The sequence below is a fragment of the Bos javanicus genome, chromosome 2 (assembly GCF_032452875.1).
Source record: "Bos javanicus breed banteng chromosome 2, ARS-OSU_banteng_1.0, whole genome shotgun sequence".
In the NCBI taxonomy this organism is placed as follows: domain Eukaryota; kingdom Metazoa; phylum Chordata; class Mammalia; order Artiodactyla; family Bovidae; genus Bos; species Bos javanicus.
In genome coordinates, this window is record NC_083869.1 from 28,021,261 (window position 1) to 28,046,301 (window position 25,041).

Consider the following 25,041-nt stretch of genomic DNA (forward strand, 5'->3'; position numbering starts at 1 on the left):
TGCCTCCCTTGCTGAAGCTCTGTCAACCTCCCACGCCTGCTGTCTGCTCTGCCCTACCCACCAGCCCTGACTCCCATAGTAAGCCGGATTTATCCTCACAGGTTGACTGTGATGGCGGAGAATGGTTTGGACAACTGGCCCTGGACTTTGCTTCTTTATGTGATGGAGGCGCTCTGTAGATTTTCGCATGGTTGTGAAGTTTATTCACGGTTTGACTGAAGATTTAAGTGGTCATGATTTCCTTTTTTTTTTTTTTTAATTTATTTTTAAAGTAAATGGAAGTATTGTAGTAAAGTATTGAAGTATTATAGTAAAATTATTTTTAAAGTCATATTGAAGTATTATGATTTCTGGGCTTCCCTGGTGGCTCAGCTGGTAAAGAATCCACCTGCAATGCGGGAGACCTGGGTTCCATCCTGGGTTGGGAAGATCCCCTGGAGAAAGGAACAGCTACCCACTCCAGTATTCTGGCCTGGAGAATTCCATGAACTGTATAGTCCATGGGGTCACCAAGAGTTGGACATGACTGAGCGACTTTCATTTTTCATTATGATTTCTAAAGCAAAGTGATCTTTAGTATCACTTCTGAGAGTGAAGGGAGGAAAAGAAATGTTCAATGAGATCACTGGTGCTAAATAATTGGTAATTTAAGTAAAAATTATGTTCTTCAAATGAGTACTGTGATATCCTCAGAGATTCTAATTATTTGGTAAATACCTGAGTTTCTACGAGCTTCCCAGGTGGCACTAGTGGTAAAGAACTTGCCTGCCAATGCAGAAGAGACACTGGTTCAATCCCTGATTTGGGAAGATTCTCTGGAGAAGGGCATGGCAACCCACTCCAGTACTCTTGCCTGGAGAATCCCATGGACAGAGGAGCCTGGCGGGTTACAGTCCATAGCATTGCACAGTTGGAGACAACTGAAGCAACTTAGCACACACACACACATGAGTTTCTACATTGTGCTTAGGCCCACAGAAAGGATGAGTTTTGGGGGTATACGTGGGAGGACAAAGGTATGTGCTCACTAAAAATTCATTTTGACAAAAATTAGATTAGAGCACCCTTAAATGTTTTCCTTGGCATGAATAGCATTTAACCTTCTCAATCTAAACTAATTTTCTATGCATTCTTGTGAATTTTCATTTGTGTTTTTGGCTTTGGTCTTTAACTACATCCTAATCTCTCTGGGTATGATGGTCTTGGTTGTTAATTTTCCAGGAGCTTAGGAGTGTTACTGGTCTGTTCTATATTCTTAACCATCCCAACCTGGATATGTTGATAATGCTGAGATTTGTTATCCCACATTTGTTGTTAACTCCATATTTGTTAATCCCACTCCAGTATAAATGACTAATTATAATTAGTGTAACACCCTCTGGGAGATAGTTACAGTTTTAGAGCAGAGCTTGTTAACTCCATAGTTAGGAAAACCTTACTAGATGCTGGGCCCTGGACTAGGTGGTGGGAAAACAAAAGAGAGTCTTCTTTTTTGTGGAGCCCGGGACTAGCCAATGAGTCTCTTCATATTTGCATTGGGTTGGTGAGATGTTTGAGTGAGGAATATCTTTCTGCACTTTTCCTTCTTGTCTAGAAACAGTTTATCAGATTGATAGGCAGATTCTCTAATGTGTACCCCACTGAGGAAGTTTTCGCTTTCCAGTAGGAATTTAAAGTTTCCTAAGTGGGTCTGACCCACAGTCATGCAGACTAGTATATTCTGGTTAAGGATGGCCTTGGGGTTTTCTTGAAGAAACTTGGTTCTTCAGTTTGTGGTCAACCTCAGAGGTCAGGGATGCTACTCGAGGGCACTCTTGGCTTCCCTTAAAACTCATTACATAAGTGAAGCATTAATCTGCTTGAGTCCTTTTCAGTCTCTGTCACCAGATGACAATTCCATAGATGTGACACGGCCCTTTCTTTTATTTACCCTAAATCCTACATTTTTTAGCCTCTGGAACACACTCTTCTTTAGTTTTACCCAAGGATTGATGAATGTTTTGGTTCATCACCTTGTTTGACATTTTGATCCTTAGACTTTAATCAATCATATCTTTCTCAACTTTTTTCCTCTAGACTAGAATTCTCGTATTTTCAGTCTGTCCTTGGTACTGAGTCACAGAAAAGTCAGTACCATTTTCTCATTCATATACATCACATCTTATAGTTTAATTCTTAGGGGCAGGAGTGCCTTAGGTGTAGGAAAAATCATGGCCCTGGAATTGGGCAAAATGCTTATTTCGTCTTTTTTTAAAGAAATGTATGTGTTTATTTTAGTTTTTCGGCCGTTCCAGGTCTTAGTTGTGGCATGGTGAACTTTTTGTTACAGCGTGTGGGATCTAGTTACCTGCCCAGGAATCAAACCCAGGCCCCCTGCACTGGCAGTGCAGAGTCTTAGTCATTGGACCACTAGGGAAGCCCCCAAAGTGCTTATTTCTTAAAAATAAAAGAAGGAAAAAAATGTCTAGTTAACTGATTATATTATACAAAACTGATTATATTACACATTTTCCAGAAATCTATGGGGATGGCAAAAGTGAAGTATAAAAAAAGAGAGACACAACTGAAGTTATATTCAAACTGGGAATATTTTCACCATTTTGTCCTACTCTGAAAATACATATATGTTCTGGGTCTCTTTGTTACCAAACACATAAGTCCAGAAATCTGAGTGGCCTTGTAATGTTAATTTCTCCTTATTTTTCTTTTTCTTTTTTTAAAAGGATGTTAAAACATTTAGGCAAGCCGTTTCTAACAAGTGCATAAGAATCAGTCAGTTCACTCGCTCAGTCGTGTCCGACTCTTTGCGACCCCATGAATTGGAGCATGCCAGGCCTCCCTGTCCATCACCAACTCCCGGAATTCACCCAAACTCGTGTGTCGAGTCGGTGATGCCATCCAGCCATCTCATCCTCTGTCGTCCCCTTTTTCTCCTGCCCCCAATCCCTCCCAGCATCAGGGTCTTTTCCAATGAGTCAACCCTTCGCATGAGGTGGCCAAAGTATTGGAGTTTTAGCCTCAGCATCAGTCCTTCCAATGAACACCCAGGACTGGTCTGCTTTAGAATGGACTGGTTGGATCTCCTTGTAGTCCAAGGGACTCTCAAGAGTCTTCTCCAACACCACAGTTCAAAAGCATCAATTCTTCGGTGCTCAGCTTTCTTCAAAGTCCAACTCTCACATCCATACATGACTGCTGGAAAAACCATAGCCTTGACTAGACGGACCTTTGTTGGCCAAGTTATATCTCTGGTTTTTAATATGCTATCTAGGTTGGTCATAACTTTCCTTCCAAGGAGTAAGCGTCTTTTAATTTCACGCCTGCAGTCACCATCTGCAGTACAGTGAATACTTCAGTGTAAATTCAATTAGGATATTTAATTAGCTGAATCAGCTATGATAAAACTTTAAAATTGTTTCCAAAGTGAAATTTTCTCTAGCCAAATCATACATATTCCTAAGCAAATGTAACTTTAGAGCTGTAAAAATAAATTACTTTTGCGTATATGATAGTCTCCAATTCCTTATAAATGGTATGTCTTCAGTTTATCCAAAAATTTCCCATTTCTGGTCCTGCCCTCAGTTGGACTATATTTGAGTAAAGCACGGACACAAATCATATGAAAATAATTACAAAGTCAAATGGGCAAGGGGCACATGACAGGATAAAATTTGATATTCGAGACTGAAATCCTCAGAACAGTACTATATTCAGCAATGTGGGCTTGTATTTTAATGCTATTCCCTTGATATAAAAGATTTTACAAGAAACAGACAAATGCAATTTGTTACCACATATGTCAAGGGATGTGCTGGGATATGAATCATTAATTTACTAATTAGAAAGTTCTTCAGTTCAAAAAGAATGAAAAATACTTTCACTGATACAATAGACAAAACACACACATGCACATTATAGCTTCCAGTTTTTTAAGCTGATGTCCTCAATCCAGTATAATGTATAATTTTTGTCTATAATAAAAAGACTTGCAAAAATATTTTGTAATTGTGTTAACAGTTATAGAGATTAAGTTAAAATGCACCAGAAGAAATTTTTTCTTATTTTTTAAAAATCTCAATTTACAAAAACAAAACTGACAAGAGAAACTGCTTAGAGGTCCCCAAATACTATAATTAAACATTAAAAGAATGAGAGAAACCTATGTCAGGTAATAGGAGATAACTATTCTACTAAATGAACACTAGGCAAAATAAATATCTAGCTTTATTCTCCAAAATAAGCTACAAATCATAGCTAATTCATTCCTCTAGAGAGGAAGGCAGTTGTGGAAAGAAGGAGGGAGCCTGTGCAGGGCAGGGTTGGCGGGGAAGGTGGAGTGGAAGTATGGAAGGAAATGCAGATCAAGAGAAGCGAAATAATCAATAAAATCACACTAGAGCAGAAAGCAAAATGAGACCAAGGCTTCATTCTGAGGAAAGTGAGCCCATGTTACTTAAACATACTGTCAGTGAGAGCAAAATACCTTTATAAAGATGATACAAGGAGAGAAGGGCAAATGCCAGAATTTTTCTAGTTCAAGACTGAGAAATTTTTTCATTATGTACACAGGAGAAACAGATGGCACTCTGTGTACCCAAACCTACGAATTTACAGTGAATTTTTATTGTTACACCACAATACTGGAGTGATTTGACACTACCCCAAATTGTAAAGCACAATTTGCTAGTAATTAGTGTTTCTATTTAAATGATCTTAAAAGGGGATTTCATTTAAAAAATTAATTTTTAAATTCATAGAATCATAGAACTTTTGGTGGTGGAAATACATTTTTGCCATCGAGTATACTTTCTTACTGAACAGTTGAGGAGGCTGAGGGCCAGAAGTGGAAGTGATTCATCCCAAGTCCAGTTCCCAGGTGGAGAACGCAGGCCATCTGACCCAGGAAGCAACCAGCCCTCTGTCACAAGTTTCAGTATTCCTCACTGGTGCAGTTGTTTTTTGAAATGATTTTGCTCACATCTGTCACCCACCACAAACTAAAATATTTTAATAATCATGACATTATTTTCATGGTGGGAGTTGGTGATGGACAGGGAGGCCTGGCATGCTGCAGTTCATGGGGTCGCAAAGAGTCAGACGCAACTGAACTGAACTGATGTTATCATCTTATTTTGGTTATTTCCACAGTTAATTAAGCTGCCTCTGAAAGAGAAGGACTCGGAAACACTGAAGGAGAAGGCTGGAGAGAGATTGGTGGGGTTTCTGCTACTATTCCCTGGCAAAACCCCAGACTGTAGTTGTACCCAGGGTAGGCCACACAAAACAAAAAGATATGTTTCACCTCCCATTCTCGTCATTTGGTGATGAAGCCAAATGTAGCCGTGGTGTTGAAAGCTGGCCTGGAGGTTTCCAGCAGCATAAATTGGCCAAAAGGAAAGAGTCTCTGTGTTTCTGTTTTTAATGAAGTCTTCGACTTTACTTTCCCCAGTAGTCCCAGTCATGGACCATTAAAGGCTCAAACAGCGGTTGTTGATAGCTCAGCCTGGTTCGGATTCCTGATGGCCAGCTTTAGAGCTTTCAGAACCCATGAGGCGTCCTTGTTACTGTTTGCCGAAGAACTTTTTCAGTCAGCTCTGAAAGAAAATGGCTCTTCCCCATTGAGTTTGCCTGTGTGATTTCAATATCACTCCTTTCTTCTTTGCTTTCTTTCTTTGTTAACTATTTCAGCAACTTCTTCATTTTTAAGCAAAATTCTGTAGTTTTTTTTTTTTTTTTAAGACCAGCTTTTGCAGAAGGCTCATTGTCATGATGTCATAACCAATCACAGAGGCCCAGAGATGGAAGTTGTGTTCTGTGGGAAGGAGCTATTTACCCGTTGTGATTTCTCTGCTGATCTCCCGGGGTTTTCCAGACCTCCACCTCCTCTGACACTTGACCTTTTACAACTGCTGTTTTTAGTTTACGCCCCTGGTGGCTCAGACAGTTAAGCGTCTGTCTACAATGCGGGAGACCTGGGTTCGATCCCTGGGTTGGGAAGATCCCCTGGAGAAGGAAATGGCAATCCACCCCATTTCTGTTGCCTGGAAAATCCCATGGACAGAGGAGCCTGGTAGGCTACAGTCCATGGGGTTGCAAAGAGTCGAACACGACTGAGTGACTTCACTTTCACTTTCCACAGACGTGATTAAGGCTGTCACAAAATGTGATTCCTTTTCCTAAATCTTGCATGTGTTTTTCCCTGACTTCAAAATACCCAGACCTTCCCATTTCTAATCTTGTCTTCAGTTTGACTGTACTTGGATAAATAAGTACTAAATCATAGAAAAATAAAACTAACTGGCTAGGCACACTGGTTGATATATTCATAAATAGTACAGGTCAGAATATTTGACTTAACTCTTCCTTGAGTGGGTTTTTCTTCCCATTGGTACTCTCGTTCTAAAAGAGGTAGGAGTTTGCTGTATGTGTGCCATTTGATTTTTTGTAATTAAAAATAACATTTTTCATGATTGAAAGTGACAGTCCAAAAAAATATATTGCTTTTAGAACTTTGTCAATCTTTTCCTTCCATTTCTTGGCTGACATTTGAAATCATTGAAGTTCATGGGTTTTTTTTTCCTTGTTTTAAAAAAAAAATTCAGCTACTTACAGTATTGGGTTATTTGTGAATATGGATGAGATTACCCTTCATAATGATGATGATGTTATGGCAGTGCAAGCTGAATGATGACTTTTTGAAGAGTGTTTTCAATTAACCCGGTTACCCTCATATCATTAAGGCGGCGGTCCAACCTTTTTTGGCACTAGGGACCTCTTTTGTGGAAGACAGTTTTTCCATGGACTGGGGAGGTGGGGGGAAGATGGTTTCAGGATGATTCAAGCTCATTACATTTATTGTGCCCTTTATTTCTATTATTATTACATTGGCTCCACCTTAGATATCAGGCATTAGGACACAGAGGTAGGGGACCCCTGATAAAGAATTATTTACATGCTTAGAGGGGCGTTGTTAACATTTTAAAGATATATTTGGTTATCTCTCACATTTGGAAATATACGTTTTATTTGCTGCTATTCATGAATCACATCCCTGGAGGAGGAAATGGCAACCCACTCCAGTATTCTTGCCTGGGGAATCCCATGGACAGAGGAACCTGGCGGGCTGCATCTGCATGGGGTTGCAAAGAGTTGGACACTCCTGAAGTGACTTAGCACATGGGTCATATATTTATTTTTAAGATGAAATTCCAGTGTGGAAATGGTGCTTTGCCACAAATGGAAAATGTAGGAGGTTGATGTTCTCTCAGCATTCTGTTGAAAGAATTGGTGCATGTCAGTGCTTAGCTGGAAAGCAGTGCTTCACAAACTTGGCTGCACATTAGAATCACCTGGGAGCTTTTGAAAATTTTCATTCCCAGGCTGGGTCCTAAACCAATTTATATCAGTGTCTCTGGGTCTGAGATCCAGGTGTTGGTATTTTTTAAAGGTCCCGAGGCGATTCCACTGTGCATCCAAGGTTGAGAACAACTGCTTTAGAATAAAGTTAGAAATAGCACCTCCTCAGATTTAACTGCATATGATGTTGGAACTTTTCACTTCTCTTCTTTTCACAGCTATTTGTAAGGCCTCCTCAGACAGCCATTTTGCTTTTTTGCATTTCTTTTCCATGGGGATGGTCTTGATCCCTGTCTCCTGTACAATGTCACGAACCTCTGTCCATAGTTCATCAGGCACTCTATCTATCAGATCTAGTCCCTTAAATCTATTTTCACTTCCACTGAATATTCATAAGGGATTTGATTTAGGTCATACCTGAATGGTCTAGTGGTTTTCCCTACTTTCTTCAATTTAAGTCTGAATTTGGCAATAAGGAGCTCATGATCTGAGTCACAGTCAGCTCCTGGTCTTGTTTTTGCTGACTATATAGAGCTTCTCCATCTTTGGCTGCAAGAATATAATCAATCTGATTTCAGTGTTGACCATCTGGTGATGTCCATGTGTAGAGTCTTCTCTTGTGTTGTTGGAAAGGGAGTTTGCTATGACCAGTGCGTTCTCTTGGCAAAACTCTATTAGCCTTTGCCCTGCTTCATGCAAAGGAGAAAAGGAAAGATATAAGCATCTGAATGCAGAATTCCAAAGAATAGCAAGGAGAAATAAGAAAGCCTTCCTCAGCGATCATGCAAAGAAATAGAGGAAAACAACAGAATGGGAAAGACTAGAGATCTCTTCAAGAAAATTAGAGATACCAAGGGAACATTTCATGCAAAGATGGGCTCAATAAAGGACAGAAATGGTATGGACCTAACAGAAGCAGAAGATATTAAGAAGAGGTGGCAAGAATACACAGAGGAACTGTACAAAAAAGATCTTCACAACCAAGATAATCATGATGGTGTGATCACTGACCTAGAGCCAGACATCCTGGAATGTGAAGTCAAGTGGGCCTTAGAAAGCATCACTATGAACAAAGCTAGTGGAGGTGATGGAATTCCAGTTGAGCTATTTCAAATCCTGAAAGATGATGCTGTGAAAGTGCTGCACTTAATATGCCAGCAAATTTGGAAAACTCAGCAGTGGCCACAGGACTGGAAAAAGAAAGACAATGCCAAAGAATGCTCAAACTACCGTACAATTGCACTTATCTCACACGCTAGTAAATTAATGCTCAAAATTCTCCAAGCTAGGCTTCAGCAATACGTGAACCGTGAACTTCGAGATGTTCAAGCTGGTTTTAGGGAAGGCAGAGGAACCACAGATCAAATTGCCAACATCCGCTGGATCATGGAAAAAGGAAGAGAGTTCCAGAAAAACATCTACTTCTGCTTTATTGATTACACCAAAGCCTTTGACTGTGTGGATCACAATAAACTGTGGAAAACTCTGAAAAAGATGGGAATACCAGACCACCTGACCTGCCTCTTGAGAAACCTATATGCAGGTCAGGAAGCAACAGTTAGAACTGGACATGGAACAACAGACTGGTTCCAGATAGGAAAAGGAGTACGTCAAGGCTGTATATTGTCACCCTGCTTGTTTAACTTCTATGCAGAGTACATCATGAGAGACACTGGGCTGGAAGAAGCACAAGTTGGACTCAAGATTGCCAGGAGAAATATCAATAACCTCAGATATGCAGATGACACCACCCTTATGGCAGAAAGTGAAGAGGAACTAAAAAGCCTCTTGATGGAAGTGAAAGAGGAGAATGAAAAAGTTGGCTTACAGCTCAACATTCAGAAAACGAAGATCATGGCATCTGGTCCCATCACTTCATGGGAAATATATGGGGAAACAGTGGAAACAGTGTCAAACTTCATTTTTTAGGCTCCAAAATCACTGCAGATGGTGATTGCAGCCATGAAATTAAAAGATGCTTACTCCTTGGAAGGAAAGTTATGACCAACCTAGATAGCATATTCAAAAGCAGAGATATAACTTTGGCAACAAAGGTCCGTCTAGTCAAGGCTATGGTTTTTCCAGTGGTCATGTATGGATGTGAGAGTTGGACTGTGAAGAAAGCTGAGTGCCGAAGAATTGGTGCTTTTGAACTGTGGTGTTGGAGAAGACTCTTGAGAGTCCCTTGGACTGCAAGGAGGTCCAAGCAGTCCATTCTGAAGGAGATCAGTCCTGGGTGTTCTTTGGAAGGAATGATGCTAAAGCTGAAACTCCAGTACTTTGGCCACCTCATGTGAAGAGTTGACTCATTGGAAAAGACTCTGATGCTGGGAGGGCTTGGGGGCAGGAGGAGAAGGGGACGACAGAGGATGAGATTGCTGGATGGCATCAATGACGCTATGGACATGAGTTTGGGTGAACTCCGGGAGATGGTGATGGACAGGGAGGCCTGGCGTACTGCTATTCATGGGGTCGCAAAGAGTCAGACACGACTGAGTAACTGAACTGATGTTGGAACTTGGGTGGATTTGATTTCTCAGCTAAGGCTGAATAGAATATTTTGGTACCAACATCAGATACAGAAGAATTTATTTAAGATTTAGCTAAGGTGTGAAATTATGCTAATTTGGTTAAGTATAGTTTAATATTTTGAATTCAGGATCCATTTAAAGCATTTTCTTTCATAAAAGAAATTTCTTTCTTTTTAGTGCTTTGTAAATCATATTGTCTTCAGGATGAAAGAAGCGTGGCTTTACGTTTTCCCTAATTCTTAGTCCTTCGGATTCTTTTTTGTTTCTCTTTGTTCTGAAAGCTTTGCATAAGTATATGTTTAGACATCTTATTCCAAAAGCTTTTGAGGCAGTATTCCAAGATACATGAAATATGATAAGGTGGTATTAATATAAATTAAACTCAGAGTGTAGTAATAAGGGAAAACACAGGTGAGGATGATGTAGAGTTAGGAATGAAGTGAAGAATTCATGGCCCAGTTAGCTGACCACGTGTCACAGGACACTTCTTGAGCCAGCAGCGCACAGAGCACATTTGTTAGGAGATCTTTCTTTGGGAAAGGTGTGTGCTGCTGCCAAGGTCTGTCTCTGTGCCTGAGACTTAGTTGGGAACTTGGGACCTTTGAGATTAGTGATCAGTGTGGGGATGCTCGTTTGGGAAGAACTGAGACGTCGAGAGGGTGACTGCAACATTCACGTTAGATGCTTGACCTTCTGCAAGGAGTTGTGTAGATCTCATTTTGCTTATTTCACAACAGTCCTATGTAGATGGTATTTTTTTAAAGCATCTTAAAAAAACATGGAGTATAATTGCTTTACAATATTGTGTTAGTTTCTGCTGTACAATGGAGTGAATCAGCTACATGTATACATATATCCCCTCCCTCTTGGACCTCCCTTCCCCCCAACCAATTCCACCCCTCTAAGTCATCACAGAGCACTGAGCTGAGCTTCCTGTGCTTTATAGCGGGTTTCCAATGGCATCATCAAGCTCATTTTACAGAAAAGGATACTGAGTCTCAAAGAGACTGGGTGACCTGTCCAGGTAACCAGTCTGTGGTCCATGGCAAAGCCAAGCTTCCAAGCCAGCTGTGACTTAGCATGCGGCCCTTCTTCAGTGGCTCCTGCTGGCTTACATCCCTGTTAATCACGCTTCCTGCTTATTCTCAGTAACAGTAATAGGAGACAAAAATTTGGGGGGGAGGTAGGACAAAGTCCATATAGCAGTATTAGAAAATCGCTCTGCTGCTGCTAAGTCACTTCAGTCGTGTCCGACTCTGTTCGACCCCATAGACGGCCGCCCACCAGGCTGCCCCGTCCCTGGGATTCTCCAGGCAAGAACACTGGAGTGGGTTGCCATTTCCTTCCCCAATGCATGAAAGTGAAAAGTAAAAGTGAAGTCGCTCAGTCGTGTCTGACCCTTAGCGACCCCATGGACTGCAGCCTTCCAGGCTCCTCCATCCATGGGATTTTCCAGGCAAGAGTACTGGAGTGGGGTGCCATTGCCTTCTCTGGAAAGTCGCTCATAAATATTTAAATATTTTGTTGTTCAGTTGCTTAGTTGTGTCCAACTCTTTGTGACCCCATAGACTGCAGCACACCGGGTTTACCTGTCCTTCACCGTCTCTCAGAGCTTGCTCAAACTCATGTTCACTGAGTTGGTGATGCCATCCAACCATCTCCTCCTCTGTTGCCCTCTTCTCCTCCTTTGTTTCATGTAACAGGCACATGTCATGCCCTGTTTTGGCAAATTCGTCCAGGTTGGCCCAGCCGCAGTATGTGGGTGTCCCTCTTTGATCTGCCTGCCTCCCACATCACTCCCAGCAGAGATGCTGCTGTGACTGCCACTTTGGTGTTAGCAGATGGAAAGGCCTTTTACTCAATAACCCATTTTAGGTTGGCTTTCCCAGTCTTGAGAGAGATCACTTGTGCTGCAAGAGCAGATCCAACCACAAGGAAGCTTAAATATTGTGCCGTAGCTTGGTTTGGCACTTGATGTATCTGAGTCTGATTTCACGGTTCTGTCAAGGGAGCCACTGAATTGTGCATGCTCAGTCACTCAGTCGTATCCGACACTTTGCGACCCCATGGACTGTAGCCCTCCAGGCTCCTCTGTCCGTGGGGATTCTCCAGGCAAGAACACTGGAGTGTGTTGCCACGCCCATGTCAATCTACCCAACCCAGGGATTGAACCCAGATCCTCCCGCATTGTGGGTGGATTCTTTACCACCTGAGCCTCCAGGGCAGCCCATGAATACTGGAGTGGGTATCCTATCTCTTCTCCAGGGAATCTTCCCATCCCAGGAATCGACCTGGGGTCTCCTACATTGCAGGTGGATTCTTTACCAGCTGAGCTGGTTTTAGCTGATGTGTTGCCTGGATTTCAGAGGTCTGTGAATTCTTCCAGTTTGACCTCATGCTTTTTTCTCCCTTTGAAGTTTTTACCCTTTCCTGTGGCTGTGAAATTCAAACCCTTTAATCCCAGAGTCTCTGATTTCCAGCTTTGCCTCCTGCCTGTTCTACAAGGTCTCAGTCACCCTGGCAGTACCACCGGCTGGCTCTTCTCCATTTCCAGCCCCTGGGCCTTGGTTGCAACCACTTGTCTGTGCTCCTTCCTTTCACATCCCCTCCACCCAATGGCCTGTCTGCCTGCCTTCCACCACTTTGTCATTGCAAGTCTGGTTTCTGGACCTGCAGCATCAGCAGCAGTTAGAAGCCTCAGGCCCCGCCCCAGACCTACTGGTTCTGAATCTGCATTTTCACAGGGTTCTCAGATGATCTGTGTGCACATTCAGATTTGAGAAGCGCTGCTCTAAGTCACACATCTTCCATGGATTGTGTCCTAAATAAGGGGATTGAAATGAATCCAGTCATTCTGTGGGAAGAATTGGATGAAAAGGTGCTTTTGTTTTTTCCATCCATTTATTCAACTGTGGGCAATACTTTGATCACTTCTAGGGATAGGAATGGAGAAGGCAATGGCACCCCACTCCAGTACTCTTGCCTGGAAAATCCCATGGATGGAGGAGCCTGGTAGGCTGCAGTCCATGGGGTCACTAAGAGTCAGACACGACTGAGCGACTTCACTTTCACTTTTCACTTTCATGCATTGGAGAAGGAAATGGCAGCCCACTCCAGTGTTCTTGCCTGGAGAATCCCAGGGACGGGGCAGCCTGGTGGGCTGCCGTCTATGGGGTCGCACAGAGTCGGACATGGCTGAAGTGACTTAGCAGCAGCAGCAGGGATAGGAAGAAATGCGTATATTTGGGGATAAATGGCTTTACCTACCCATATGGTAAAGTTAAGGCATTGGGAAAAGCTTGGATAATTAGTTGACAGACTGTTCCAACAAGGAAGGATTCAAATAACCATCATCACTGTGTTGAAAGTTCTGTGGAAAAAATATTTGAATCAATAAATAAGTTATATTTTTCAAATTGAAAAAAAAAGTTTATACAATTGTTTTGGTCTGTCTGGGACTCTAGAACAAAGATGCCATAGACCAGGTGGCTTATAAACAAAGAAACTTGTTTCTCACTGTTCTGGAGCCTGGCAGTCTGAAATCAGGGTGCCAGCATCACTGGGTGGGTGCCCTCTCCCAGTCCACAGATTTCTCTGCTGTCTCATGTTGAGGAGGCAGTGAGCTGGTTCTCTGGGGTCTGTTTGATAAGGGCACTAATCTCATTCATGAAGGCTCCACCCTCAGGATTTAATCACCTCCCAACAGCCTCACTTCCCAGTACCATCCACTTATGAATGTTTCAGGGATGCAAGCATTCAGACCATAGCAAAATTACAAATACAGTTGATCCCTGAACAATGCAGATTTGAAATGTGGAGGTCCCTTTATACTCAATTTTTTTTCAGTTTAAATACTGTAGCACTACACGATTATGGTTTGTTGAATCCAAGGACACTGAGGAAACAAATCTTGGATACCTAGGGAGGATTTTCGACTGTATGGAGGGTTGGTGCTTCTAATCCCCGTGTTGTTCAAGGGGTGCTTGTGTAAAAATTTTGTATCTCTCTAAAGGCAGCTAGACAACAAGTTTACGTATAAACTAAATTAAGGGTTGGATAGGCCGCATAACACCTATTTTTAACTTTTTAAAAGTGCATTTCTACCCCGTGGTGGAAATATTACTTAATGTGGGGTTCAGTGAAAGTACAGGTCATTTCCCAAGGGAGAGTGACCAGTGTTTTTCCTTAAGGCAAGTTTCATCATGTCTTTACACATTAGCCACTCCACTGCATGGAAAGGCTGTGCAGTAAAATGGGTGGTGTGGGAGTGGGGGTACGGAGCCCTAGCCAAGTGATGCCGAGGGCAGCGAGATGATGAGTAGCCAGACCGATGCCAGTCCTGCCTCTTCTCAGAGCCCGCCTCTTCTGTGACCCACCCTGACTCTGCCCCTGCAGGTCTGTTAGCAGCAGCAGCATCTGTGTCTCTTCTTTCTTTTCTTTAAAAGTCCTCAGGACTTTTAAATACCTGGCTGGTAATTTTAAGGCCCTGAATTTTGAAGGAATAGAATTTGGTAAGTTATATCCATATACTATCTAAAATAGTTTCTCCATAGGTTACTTACAAGAGTCCCCTCCTACCCCCGGGTCTCCCTTTCTCACACACACACCCACACAGTTGTTCACTGCTGTATCAGGGAACTTGATCCCCAGGTAGGGAGTGATACTGGCCATCTAAATACAAAGGTCTTAAAAGTGTTTTTCCAGGCTCTGACCCACTTTGCTTCCATGCAAAAGCATTTCCTTTCATAAGAGCACCAGTGGTTGACTATATGCTTTAATGATTTAAAAGTTTGGTGTTCGAAAACTAGAAAGGCATTCATTTACATTGGATATAAAACTGAGAATGTAGAACACCCATACTTTGAAGAAACATCGTTCTCATTTCTGTGAAGCACAGGGGCATCTGTTTAAACTGGACCCTACCTGGAGCTGCAGGCCTTCAAAGTGGGCCATGCCCACAGGAGCAGATGCTGGCCACCTGAAATAGGGGTGCTGGGCAACGTTCCAGTTCTCCTTCAGAACGTCTGACGGTATCGAAACCTAACACTCGAAACAGATGGAAACTAGAGCTCAGGTTTTAGATCTTCTTCAAAGGACAAAAGGTGCAGAATCGAAAAGTGTTAGATTTAGAAAACCTGTGATCAGTTAAATGGATTAGGAAAATGATGGGAAAGTGTTACTGTATAATGAAAGGAAAACAGATGATGGGTGATTTTTTTTCTTATGAGTTTATCCATGATAAAAAGCATTTAAAAAAACATGTATTGAGACATATGTATGTGTTACATGTCATGATATTTAGGCCAAGTTAATTGACACGTAGGGTTGTCTTAGTAATTTGAGGATTAAAATAATACTGGATATATAAAGGTAATGTATAGGTGCACAAATATACTTTTTATGTCATCATAAATACACAATCATATAAGTGAGGTTTCTGTGATGACTTAGGTTATTCTGGTGGCTTTTGGTCAGCACCTTGAAATTGAGTTATGCTGGTTTGGTACCTTTGATTGAGGGTCAGCATTTGACTTACGGTTTTTATAGGCATCACCTGACCTGGCCATAACAAAACAGCAAACCAAAACCAATATGAACTTGAGTACTGCAGAAAAATGTGTCTTACGGAAGTTGCTCATTTGTTTGATTTCAGAACTTCGTGATTTTGTCTCTTGATAAAACTTTTTCTTCTGCAGCAGTGTTTTCTAAGCCGTGACCCACAAAGCATTATTTTCCTGCATTGTTAATATGGATTCAACTATGACAGCTTATCTACTGCAGGACTTCTCAGAGCCTTTGACAGAACTAATGTAGCCTGTGATGCTTTTAAAGTGAGATATAGTATCTGATGTTTCCCAAGCTTATTTCATTTTACCAGCTGCATCTCCCACCACTACTGTCTCCCATGGAAGATAATGTGGAAGATGATACTCTAGCATTTTTATATGTAGTTTTTCATTTACCGTCTTAGCAGACCTGAGAAACAGAAGCAACTCTGTTGTCCCTTTTTGGATGAGGGAGGCTCTAAGAACCACTGGAGCTCAGGTTGGCACCTAGACTTAGGTGTCCTAGTAGCTCACCCATCTTTTGTCTCTGTTGATGCTTTCAGTTCAGGTCAGAGACACTTGTCACGTATGGCGGGCAGGGGAGGAGGGTTATGTGGGCTGCGTGCTGATCTGATGTTTCTCTGTCCCTCGGATGGTCCACAGGGCTCTGTGGTCTCCTAATTCTAGGGAGGCTTCCCTAATTCTAGCAAGTGGATGATGCGATTGAGGGAGTTAATTCTCATGTGGTTTATATAAAGTAATGGTCTAGGCAGCCCCACCCCCTCACCCTCGCCCAGGTGTGCTGTAAGTAGGAACGTTACCTGAATACTCAACCGGGTTCGCTTGTTTTTACTTCCCGGGTTTCACCCGATGGTACTATGTCATGTTTTGCTCTTTTTATAGAAAGAAATTCAAGCCATGAGTCAGTGCAGCCATCCCAACGTAGTGACCTATTACACCTCTTTTGTGGTAAAAGACGAACTTTGGCTGGTCATGAAATTACTAAGTGGAGGTAAGTGGGTTTTTTCATTATTTGCTTGTTTTTTTCTTTTTTTTCCTTTTGTGTGAGTCAGTATATTGAATAAGATTTCAGATTTGATCCCCTTCCTCCTGTATTTAAAAGTTTTCTTGGTTCATTATTTGCGTAGAGAGTAAAGTCTGGATTGCTTCATGTTCATATTCAAAGCCTTCCATAATTCAGCGTAACTCCTGGACTATCTGTGTCCTCTTCTACCTCAGCCTTCTTGGCGTGGGTGAGACTTCCCAAAAGTCTTCTGCTGTCTGAGGTCTCTATGCTGCTCCTCAGCCCTGGATGTCAGTCTGTCCTTCTCCATGTGCTCATGTCCTGAAAGATCTCATCATCTTTGTCTCTTCAGAAAAGTTAACCAGGCCTTTCTCTTTTAAAGCATTCATTTTTAACATTATTCAAATCTTTCACACCTTGTAAGATAACAAGTTATTTCACTGCTGTTTGTTAAAAGGTCTGTGCTGATGGAAATGTGTGCTGTGCTCTCCAGTTTCTTCTGGTGGATCGAGTATTTGACATGTGGCTAGTGTTACTGAGGGACTGAATTTCTATTCAATTTTAATCAACTTTATTGAAATAACCTCAGGTGGCCAGTGGCTACGGTATTGGACAGGGTATTTTCAGATTGTGGGTTTCATGAAGGAACACGTGGGAAAGGAAAGGGAACTTTATCTTTCCAGCCTCAGATCACGGAAGTTAAAAAAGCCACAGACAAGAGTCAGACATGACTGAGCAACTGAACTGAATGTAATTTGTAAGACACTTTCCCATGCCCATATTTTTTTTTTTTCCCTTTCATCTTCTAGCCTCACTCTTTGATAGGGAAGGATCATCATCACGGTTAGTTTCCTTGAATGCTTTCTCCATGGTTAGATCCCTTGCAAGGTGATTTATTGCCTTATTTCATGTAATCCGACAACACCCTCGAATGGCAGGTGTCATCATCCGCATTTTTCAGAAAGTACACAAGAGCCCAAGAGAATTAGACAGCTTGCCCAAGGTCACACACGTCATAAGTGTTGACGCTGGGAGCTGTGTACCTACAAGCCACACTGCCCTAAAAGTATCATCACCTTCATTGTACAGAGCTGAAAACTGGAGCTGAGAAAGCGCAAGCATACCCAACACCCAGCATCCCTTCCTCCCTGTATATCTGTCTTTCTGAGATATGAAGTATATTACGAGCAGGGGAGAACGTAGGGTAGTGTCTGGATGCAGTGAGAACGGACAGAGTGGGGCTGATACTGTGGAGGCCACTTTTATTTGCAAGCCCAGTTCAGCTAAGGCTGAATCAGGGAAACATCTCAATTTTTATTTTTTTTTAAGAAGAAACTGTCTTGGATCCAGCAAGGCCCTGCCATGAGATGATGAAGGCATTGTAATTGCCTCGGGTTTGCTTGTGTAAGTCTCGGTAGGGAGCCCGGGAGAACTTAGTTCGGTTCTGTTCCCAGTCTTGTCAGTCCTGTTAGTCATTGTTTCCTTGAGTGCCGACTCTGGTTTTTAAATAAAAAGGAAAGGAGGAAAAGGAAGCCCTTGGAGCTGACTGCAGTGTTGAGCCTCAGGACTGCGTCTTGGTTCTGCTGAGGGTGGTGCTTTATCAATGATGACCTTAACCAGGTCTCTTCCTGTGGGGTCCACTAACGAAGGAAACAAGAAATTCTGGTAACCTGGGACCTTGCAGGTTTTACTTCCTCTCTTTATTTTTAATCCCAATTACTTTTTGTAAGCTTGAAAGTATCCCCTGTGCCCTTCCTTGTGGACTGGATAGAAAATTTCATTGTCTTTTTAAAGGAATTAAATTTAGCCTTCCCAGGCTTTAGGTAAGAGGAACAAGTTTTAAACAGGTTTCCACAGGTAAAGGGAATGTGTGCAGACATGGCCCACTTTTCTTTCAGTAGTCCAGAAATGCATGGGTGTGTGCGTGCTAAGTCCCTTCACTCATGTCTGCCTCTTTGCAACCCCGTGAACTGTAGCCCACCAGGCTCCTCTGTCCAAGGGATTCTCCAGGCAAGAGTACTGGAGTGGGTTGCTGTGCCCTCCTCCAGGGGATCTTCCCAACCCAGGGATCGAATCAGAGTTTCTTATGTCTCCTGCATTGGCAGGTCTGTTCTTTACCAATAGTGCCACCTGGGAAGCCCCAGAAATGCATCCATGCCTGGTATGATATATCCCTATAAGATTAAAAAATAAAATGTTTTTGGAAATGTTATTTCTAAATAATCCAAAAATCCAAGAGTCAGCCAATAAAGAGATATTTTGTTTCTCGCGGGGGGGGGGGGGGAGAACTCTGCATTTGTTTTCTTCTATACTGTTTTATCACATCAGATCTCTTAATGAAGGGCAGGTGGCTAGTCTGCTGTAGTAATACCTGATGGGGAAACTCAATCCTCCTAGTTAATCAGAGAGAGCTTGGAGCCAAACTCAGGTCCTGAGGTGAGCTATTTGGTAACTCTTCAGAAATGTTGAACCCCCAGGTAATTATGGCTCTTAAAATGCCCAGGAGGTTTAGAATATTAATTCACATGTGTTGAAATATGAATTCAGAGTGCCAAGGATACTAATCTGTGTATAGTAACAAAGTAGTGTGCATTCATTTCTTTATTATTAAACTCAGTGCATCAGTGTCAAGTAAATGGAATAAAGATTGCCTAGCGTCACAGAAAGAAGTCTTCTCGTCACAAGCAGGGGTCTCTAGAAGCAGTGTACTTTCTTCTCGCTTCTGCTACCTGTGTCTTAGGGGTTACAGAAGAACTGTGCTCCTTTCTCTCAGCAGTTCCCTGCTGTCTTTTCCCCTGGCTTCCTGTTCCTTTCTTTTTCTGTGTAGACATCCTGAACCTCCTTTTAATCTGTAACCAATTGCATGTCTTGGGGAAAGGGACTAACTGCAGTGGTCATGCGCAGGCTTCTGCTTCTTGACCCAGAACCCCTCTCATTAAGTTCAGCAGGATGTGGGCTTGTAGACTTGGATTTAATGTTTTTCTGGCCATGGGCTGCCATGCAGTTGTTTGTATGCCTTGGGAATATTTGTGCTAAATAAACAACAACAAAAAAATATTTAGTTTTTTAAGTAGGGAGCCCTGTTCTGGAAAGATCGTGAAGGTGCTTATACAATTGTTTAATTCTTCTGTCTGTCCACTTAGGTTCAATGTTGGATATCATAAAATACATCGTCAATCGAGGAGAACACAAGAACGGGGTTCTGGAAGAGGCAATAATAGCAACGATTCTTAAAGAAGTTTTGGAAGGCTTAGACTATCTACACAGAAACGGTCAGATTCACAGGTATGGCTTCTGCAGAGGTGTTTCAATTCAGCTGTCCATAGCTTCAGTCCTAGTTAGTAGAGAATGTTAAGGAAACACACCTCACAGTTAAGTATTGATATATGTCTAACTTGCATGTGTGTGCTCAGTCGTTAAGTTGTGACTGTCTCTTGGCAACCCCATGGACTGAAGCCCACAAGCCTCCCCTATCCATATGATTTTCAGGGCAAGAGTACTGGAGTGAGTTGCCATTACCTTCTCCAGGGGATCTTCCCAACCCAGGGGTTGAACCCATGCTTGCTGAGTCTCCGATTCTTTACCACTGAGCCACCTAGGAAGCCTCATTTCTAACTTAGGTCGGCATCTCTAGCTTTATAACGCAGGCAAGAGTGTTCCAAACATGTAATATGTTAATTATTTTTGACATGGTGGTGGGAGAGGAGGAGAGGCACTAATTTCATCTCTTCTGTGACATACAGTGCTAATTCTTTACACAGCGAAATAGCATAGAATGCGAGCACTTGATGTTTCAAATGGGTTAGTGTTACTTGGGCTCTTAGAAATAGTTGCAAGTAAACCACCATTAACCATAATACTAATATTTGTAATTCCCCGGCCTTGAACCATGAGTGAACTATATGGTTTATGATATTTACTATGTCTTTTAATGATTAGAAAAATATTACTTTAGAAATCAAACTTGTAAATTGTCATTTTTCTTAAGTGTTAAGGCTACTGAGCACAACTTTTATATAGTGAAGAAATATAGACTATTATAATTAGTATTTGTAATCAGGATCTCCCCAGAGAAGAGACTGATCAAATCCATTGTCTAAGAGTCTGATGGGTTTGATTTGAAATTGTACCACAGACAAATTTAAGTTGAAGTAAAGCAGTTTTACATAGACTGGGCTTTAATTCTTGATAAAATAATAGTATTGTGAGTATGTGGACAGTCTCTAATTCTGTAACATAAAGTATCTACTCACTGTTTTAATTAAATCTGGATAATAGTATCACAAAAACTAAGTGTTATAATATAAAACCCTAACCATCCTTCAGGAGCAAACTATAAAATCACAGTGTGCCCTTGTAACTTTTTAAATTTGTTTTACAAATATTATATTTGTAAAATAATAATTATGTTAAACAGCTAAATTATATGATATGTTTTAAAATCTCCCTGAGTGAATTAATGCAATATATTGTCTGTACTCTAGCATTAAATTCTGTCTTTTTCCTAATAGGGATTTGAAAGCTGGTAATATTCTTCTGGGTGAAGATGGTTCAGTACAAATAGCAGGTAAAGCTGACAAAGATAAAGCATTCTCTGCTTGTTTATGGACGTGTTACAACTTCAAAGAATGTAGAGTCCTTCCTAAGAAATGAATAATGCATGTAGTCTTTTTTCTTTTTTTACTTGATGTATAGTTGATGTATAATATTATGTAAGTTGCAGACATACAGTGTACTGCTCCACAGTTTTAAAAGTTAGTATTCCATTTGTAGTTATTATAAAATTCTGGCTACGTTCCCTGTGTTGGATAGATGTCCTTGTAGCTTGTTTTGTGCATGGTGGTTTGTGCCTCTTACACCGCCCCTCCCTACTTCCCTCTCCTTATTGGTAACCACTAGTTTGCTCTCTCTGTAAGTCTGCTTCTCTTCAGTTATATTCACTAGCTTGTTTTATTTTTTAGATTCTGCATACAAGTGATACCATACAGATGTTGTCTTTCTCTGACTTATTTCCCGTTTATTGTAATGCCCTCCGGGTCCACCCATGTTGTTAAAAATGGCAACATTCTTTCATTCTTTTGAGTGGCTGAGTAGAATTCCATTGTAGGTCCCCCCAGTATTTGGGCTGCCTTATTATTGAATGTTTGGATCTGAGGTATAACATGTTTTCCTATTGTTTTGATAGATCTTTGTTAGATCTTCCTATAAATTGCTGTTTTAGAACACAGCCTTTTAATAAAGGACAATTTTAATTTTATTTTCTACCTTCCAGATTGAATAATGGTGGTATTTATATAAATGCAAGAAGCACTTTGGAAAGTTTTTTTGAATGAGTTTGAAAGTTTAAAACACTGTACACATTAATTTTAAGCCCTTTATTTCTCAAGCGATGGCTGAAAGATTTGTGAATTCTTGAAACCTAGGGCTTATTTTACTCTCAAATTTGACCCTTCATTTCGATTCTTGACAGTTGATGGGGCCTGGCAGTGTAGTAAAGATCAAATGAGAGCATTGACAGGAGCCTTCTCCATGCAGAACCTCTCATTTTGTTAATGCTCCTAGAATAACTTGAAAGGCCTGGGATAAAATGTAGCCATGTGCATATCCACTCTTGTTTTATCCCCCTTCTGTGAAGGGCTGTCTCAGCAATCCTCTCAACCAGCAGCACTTTGGGCATTTTTGGCTCCACAGTCCCCTCTCTGTACTAGACTGTCTGTGTCATTACAGGATGTTCTGCCTTCTGGCTTCCAGGCATGACATGTCACTAGCAGCACATCCTAGCAATATCCGTGGTGACAATCAGTCACCGATCTGGCTTGTGTTATTGAAAAAATGTTGAAAACATTTAGTTAGTCTGATCTGCTTCTATTTGAGTTGGATGGGAAGAGTCTTACCTTCTAGGATAGGTTTAAAGTCTTTGCATATCTAGTTATTAGAATGAAATTGATGGCAGTCCTTGGTCCCACTCTTGTTTCTAGACAGATCTGAGGATCTGGGGATATTATTCAAAATGTGAGAGGTCAGCAGAAAACACACACACCCCCAACACAAAGGATGAGCATTGAGTCATCTCTTTGATTCATTGTGCCCCTTCTCTGGGTACCAGAGGACCAGTCAGGTGATGTCCCAGCTATACAGTGAGCATGATGCTGACCTTAGGCTCTGCGTTTAGTTAGATACACTTACAGAGACTATTACCAAGTTTTTTTTTTTTTTTTTTTTTAAAGAAAGATGTTTTGAAAATATAAAAGGGAAACTGTGGATTTGTTTGAGATCAGATGTTTCTTCCTTAGGGAAGTAATAATGGCGATGTTATCTTTTATTAGTCTTCTCTTTTGAAAAGATTAATTTAGTCGAGTTTAAGACCACCGGGAAGGCACGCAGTGTGTCAGTCAAGCACAAAGGCTTTGGAATCAAGCAGGCCTGATTTAATACCACTGTACAACCTGGGGCAAATCACAGCATCTCTAAGCCTCAGTTTCCACATCTGTGAGACCATGATGATATTGCCTGTCTTTCTCAAAGACAGGGACTTCCTGTGCAGCTACTAAATGGTAGGATTCAAGCCCCTATAAGTGCAATACAGTAGGTTTTGGAAAGTTACAGAGTATTCTAGGTGTCTCCACCCAGAGATGTCAGTTTGCAAAATGGGGAGGTATTTCTGTATAAACATTTTTTGTTAAGTTGTCTAAAAAGATTCTGGAAGAAAGGACCTTAATCTTTAAGACTCCAGTGAATTGATAAGAATTTTTAATTTAAAAGAAATACACACATTTATATATCATTTTGTACTCATGATTTTGTATTTTCTGTTTTAAAGAGGATCTTTCAAATTGTCTAAACTTTATGCCCCGTGAAACCTGGATCCACCCCTGCTTACTGTTTTGGCAGTAAGTAAATAAATGTGAGAAATGGTTAGTGTGACTCTCAAAATGGGCAATCGACAGTAAAAAGACAGTATAGGCTTATTTATTGTGGTAGCAAAAGATTAGGAACAGCTGAGGTGTCCTGGTTAAGTAAGTTTATGGTATATCTATACTATGGAAGACCCACCGATGGAGAATGAGAAGTTCTCTGTACACCAATGGGGGAAAATCACCGGGTTACGTGGTTAAGTTAACACAAGGTGAAATACTATGTATATAATATGCCACCTTTTGTGAAAGAAATAGAAATAAGAATATCTCTGTATATTTGTGCAAAGAAGTATTAGAAGTATAATGGCAGTGGGGGTGGTAGAGTATATACCTTTTAAAACATTCTGAATTTTGAACCATGTCAATATATGACCTAGTAAAACAAATGAAAGGACTCCACAAACTTAATGAACTGTCAATAAATCAAAGCCATTTTAGAAGCCATTGTGAAAGTTATCAAACGTATCCCAAAGTTGAGAAGAGTAGGAAGAATCCTCTGGTATGCATCACCTGGCTTCAGTACTCAGCAGTCTTTGGCCAGTTCTCAATTCATCTCTCATTCCCCTCCCTGCTTTGGAGACTCTTATCGTTATTGATGCTGACTTTTGTTCTTGAGCCAAGTCAGTGGTTTCTATATGCACATCTTGTCCTTCCTTTAGAGAGTGGCCTTTATCACACAGGCTAGGGGCATTATGAAGAAAAGACTTCAACTAAACAACTGAAAAAAAATGTGTGAACAAAAGCTTCGAACCTTCCAGCATCAGATAGTCTAGTTGTTAAGAAGAGGATCTCTGAGATCAGCTAGCTTGGTTGAGGGCTTGCCTAGTAGCTCAGCTGGTAAAGAATCTGCCTGCAATGCAGGAGACCTGGGTTTAATTTCTGGGTTGGGAAGATCCCCTGGGGAAGGACTAGGCTACCCACTTCAGTATTCTTGGGCTTCCCTAGTGGCCCAGACAGTAAAGAATCTGCCTGCAATGTGTGAGACATGAGTTTAATCCCTGGGTTGGGAAGATCCTCTTGAGAAGGGAATGGCTACCCACTCCACTATTCTTGCCTGGAGAATTCCATGGACAGAGGAGCCTGGCAAGCTACAGTCCATGGGGTCACAAAGAGTCGGACATGACTGAGGAACTTGCACTTGGTTGAAATTCCCAGGTCAATTCTCAAGCTCTGGGACCTTGGTCAATTCTCATGCTCAATATCTTAAAGACTCAGTTTCTTTAAAGGGAGATACAGGTATAAGCCACTTCATCTTTTTTTTTTTTTAAACAAGTTCATTTTCTAGACTTTTAAAATTTTATATATATGTATTTATGTATTGGCTTGGTGGGTCTTCACTGCTGCAAGGGCTTTTCTCTAGCTGCAGAGAGAAGAGGCTAGTCTGTAGTTGAGATGTGCAGGCTTCTCATTGCAGTGGCTTCGCGTTGTGGAGCACAGACTGTAGGCACTTGGGCTTCAGTAGTTGCTGTTCCCTGGGCTCTACAGCACAGGCTGTCTTGCCTGGAGAATCCCAGGGACCGGGGAGCCTGGTGGGCTGCCGTCCATGGGGTCGCACAGAGTCGGACACGACTGAAGCGACTTAGCAGCAGCAGCAGCAGCAGCAGAGCACAGGCTCAGTAGTTGTGGTGCATGGGCTTAGTTGCTCTGAGTGGAATCTTCCTGGATCA

The 25,041-nt window shown here is 41.5% G+C and overlaps 1 protein-coding gene across 3 annotated transcripts in view; it reads left to right on the forward strand.

Annotated features, from left to right (window-relative positions):
- Positions 1–25,041, forward strand: part of STK39 (serine/threonine kinase 39) — a 319,217-nt gene that overhangs the window by 70,681 nt on the left and 223,495 nt on the right. For all 3 annotated transcript variants that reach the window (XR_009740264.1, XM_061436130.1, XM_061436142.1), the window contains exons 3-5: positions 16,337–16,445; positions 19,601–19,742; positions 20,969–21,024. Coding sequence is in view for 2 of the 3 variants with exons in the window: in XM_061436130.1 (XP_061292114.1) it covers positions 16,337–16,445; positions 19,601–19,742; positions 20,969–21,024 (307 nt within the window). In the remaining variant the exon portion in view is untranslated. The remainder of the gene's footprint in view (positions 1–16,336; positions 16,446–19,600; positions 19,743–20,968; positions 21,025–25,041) is intronic.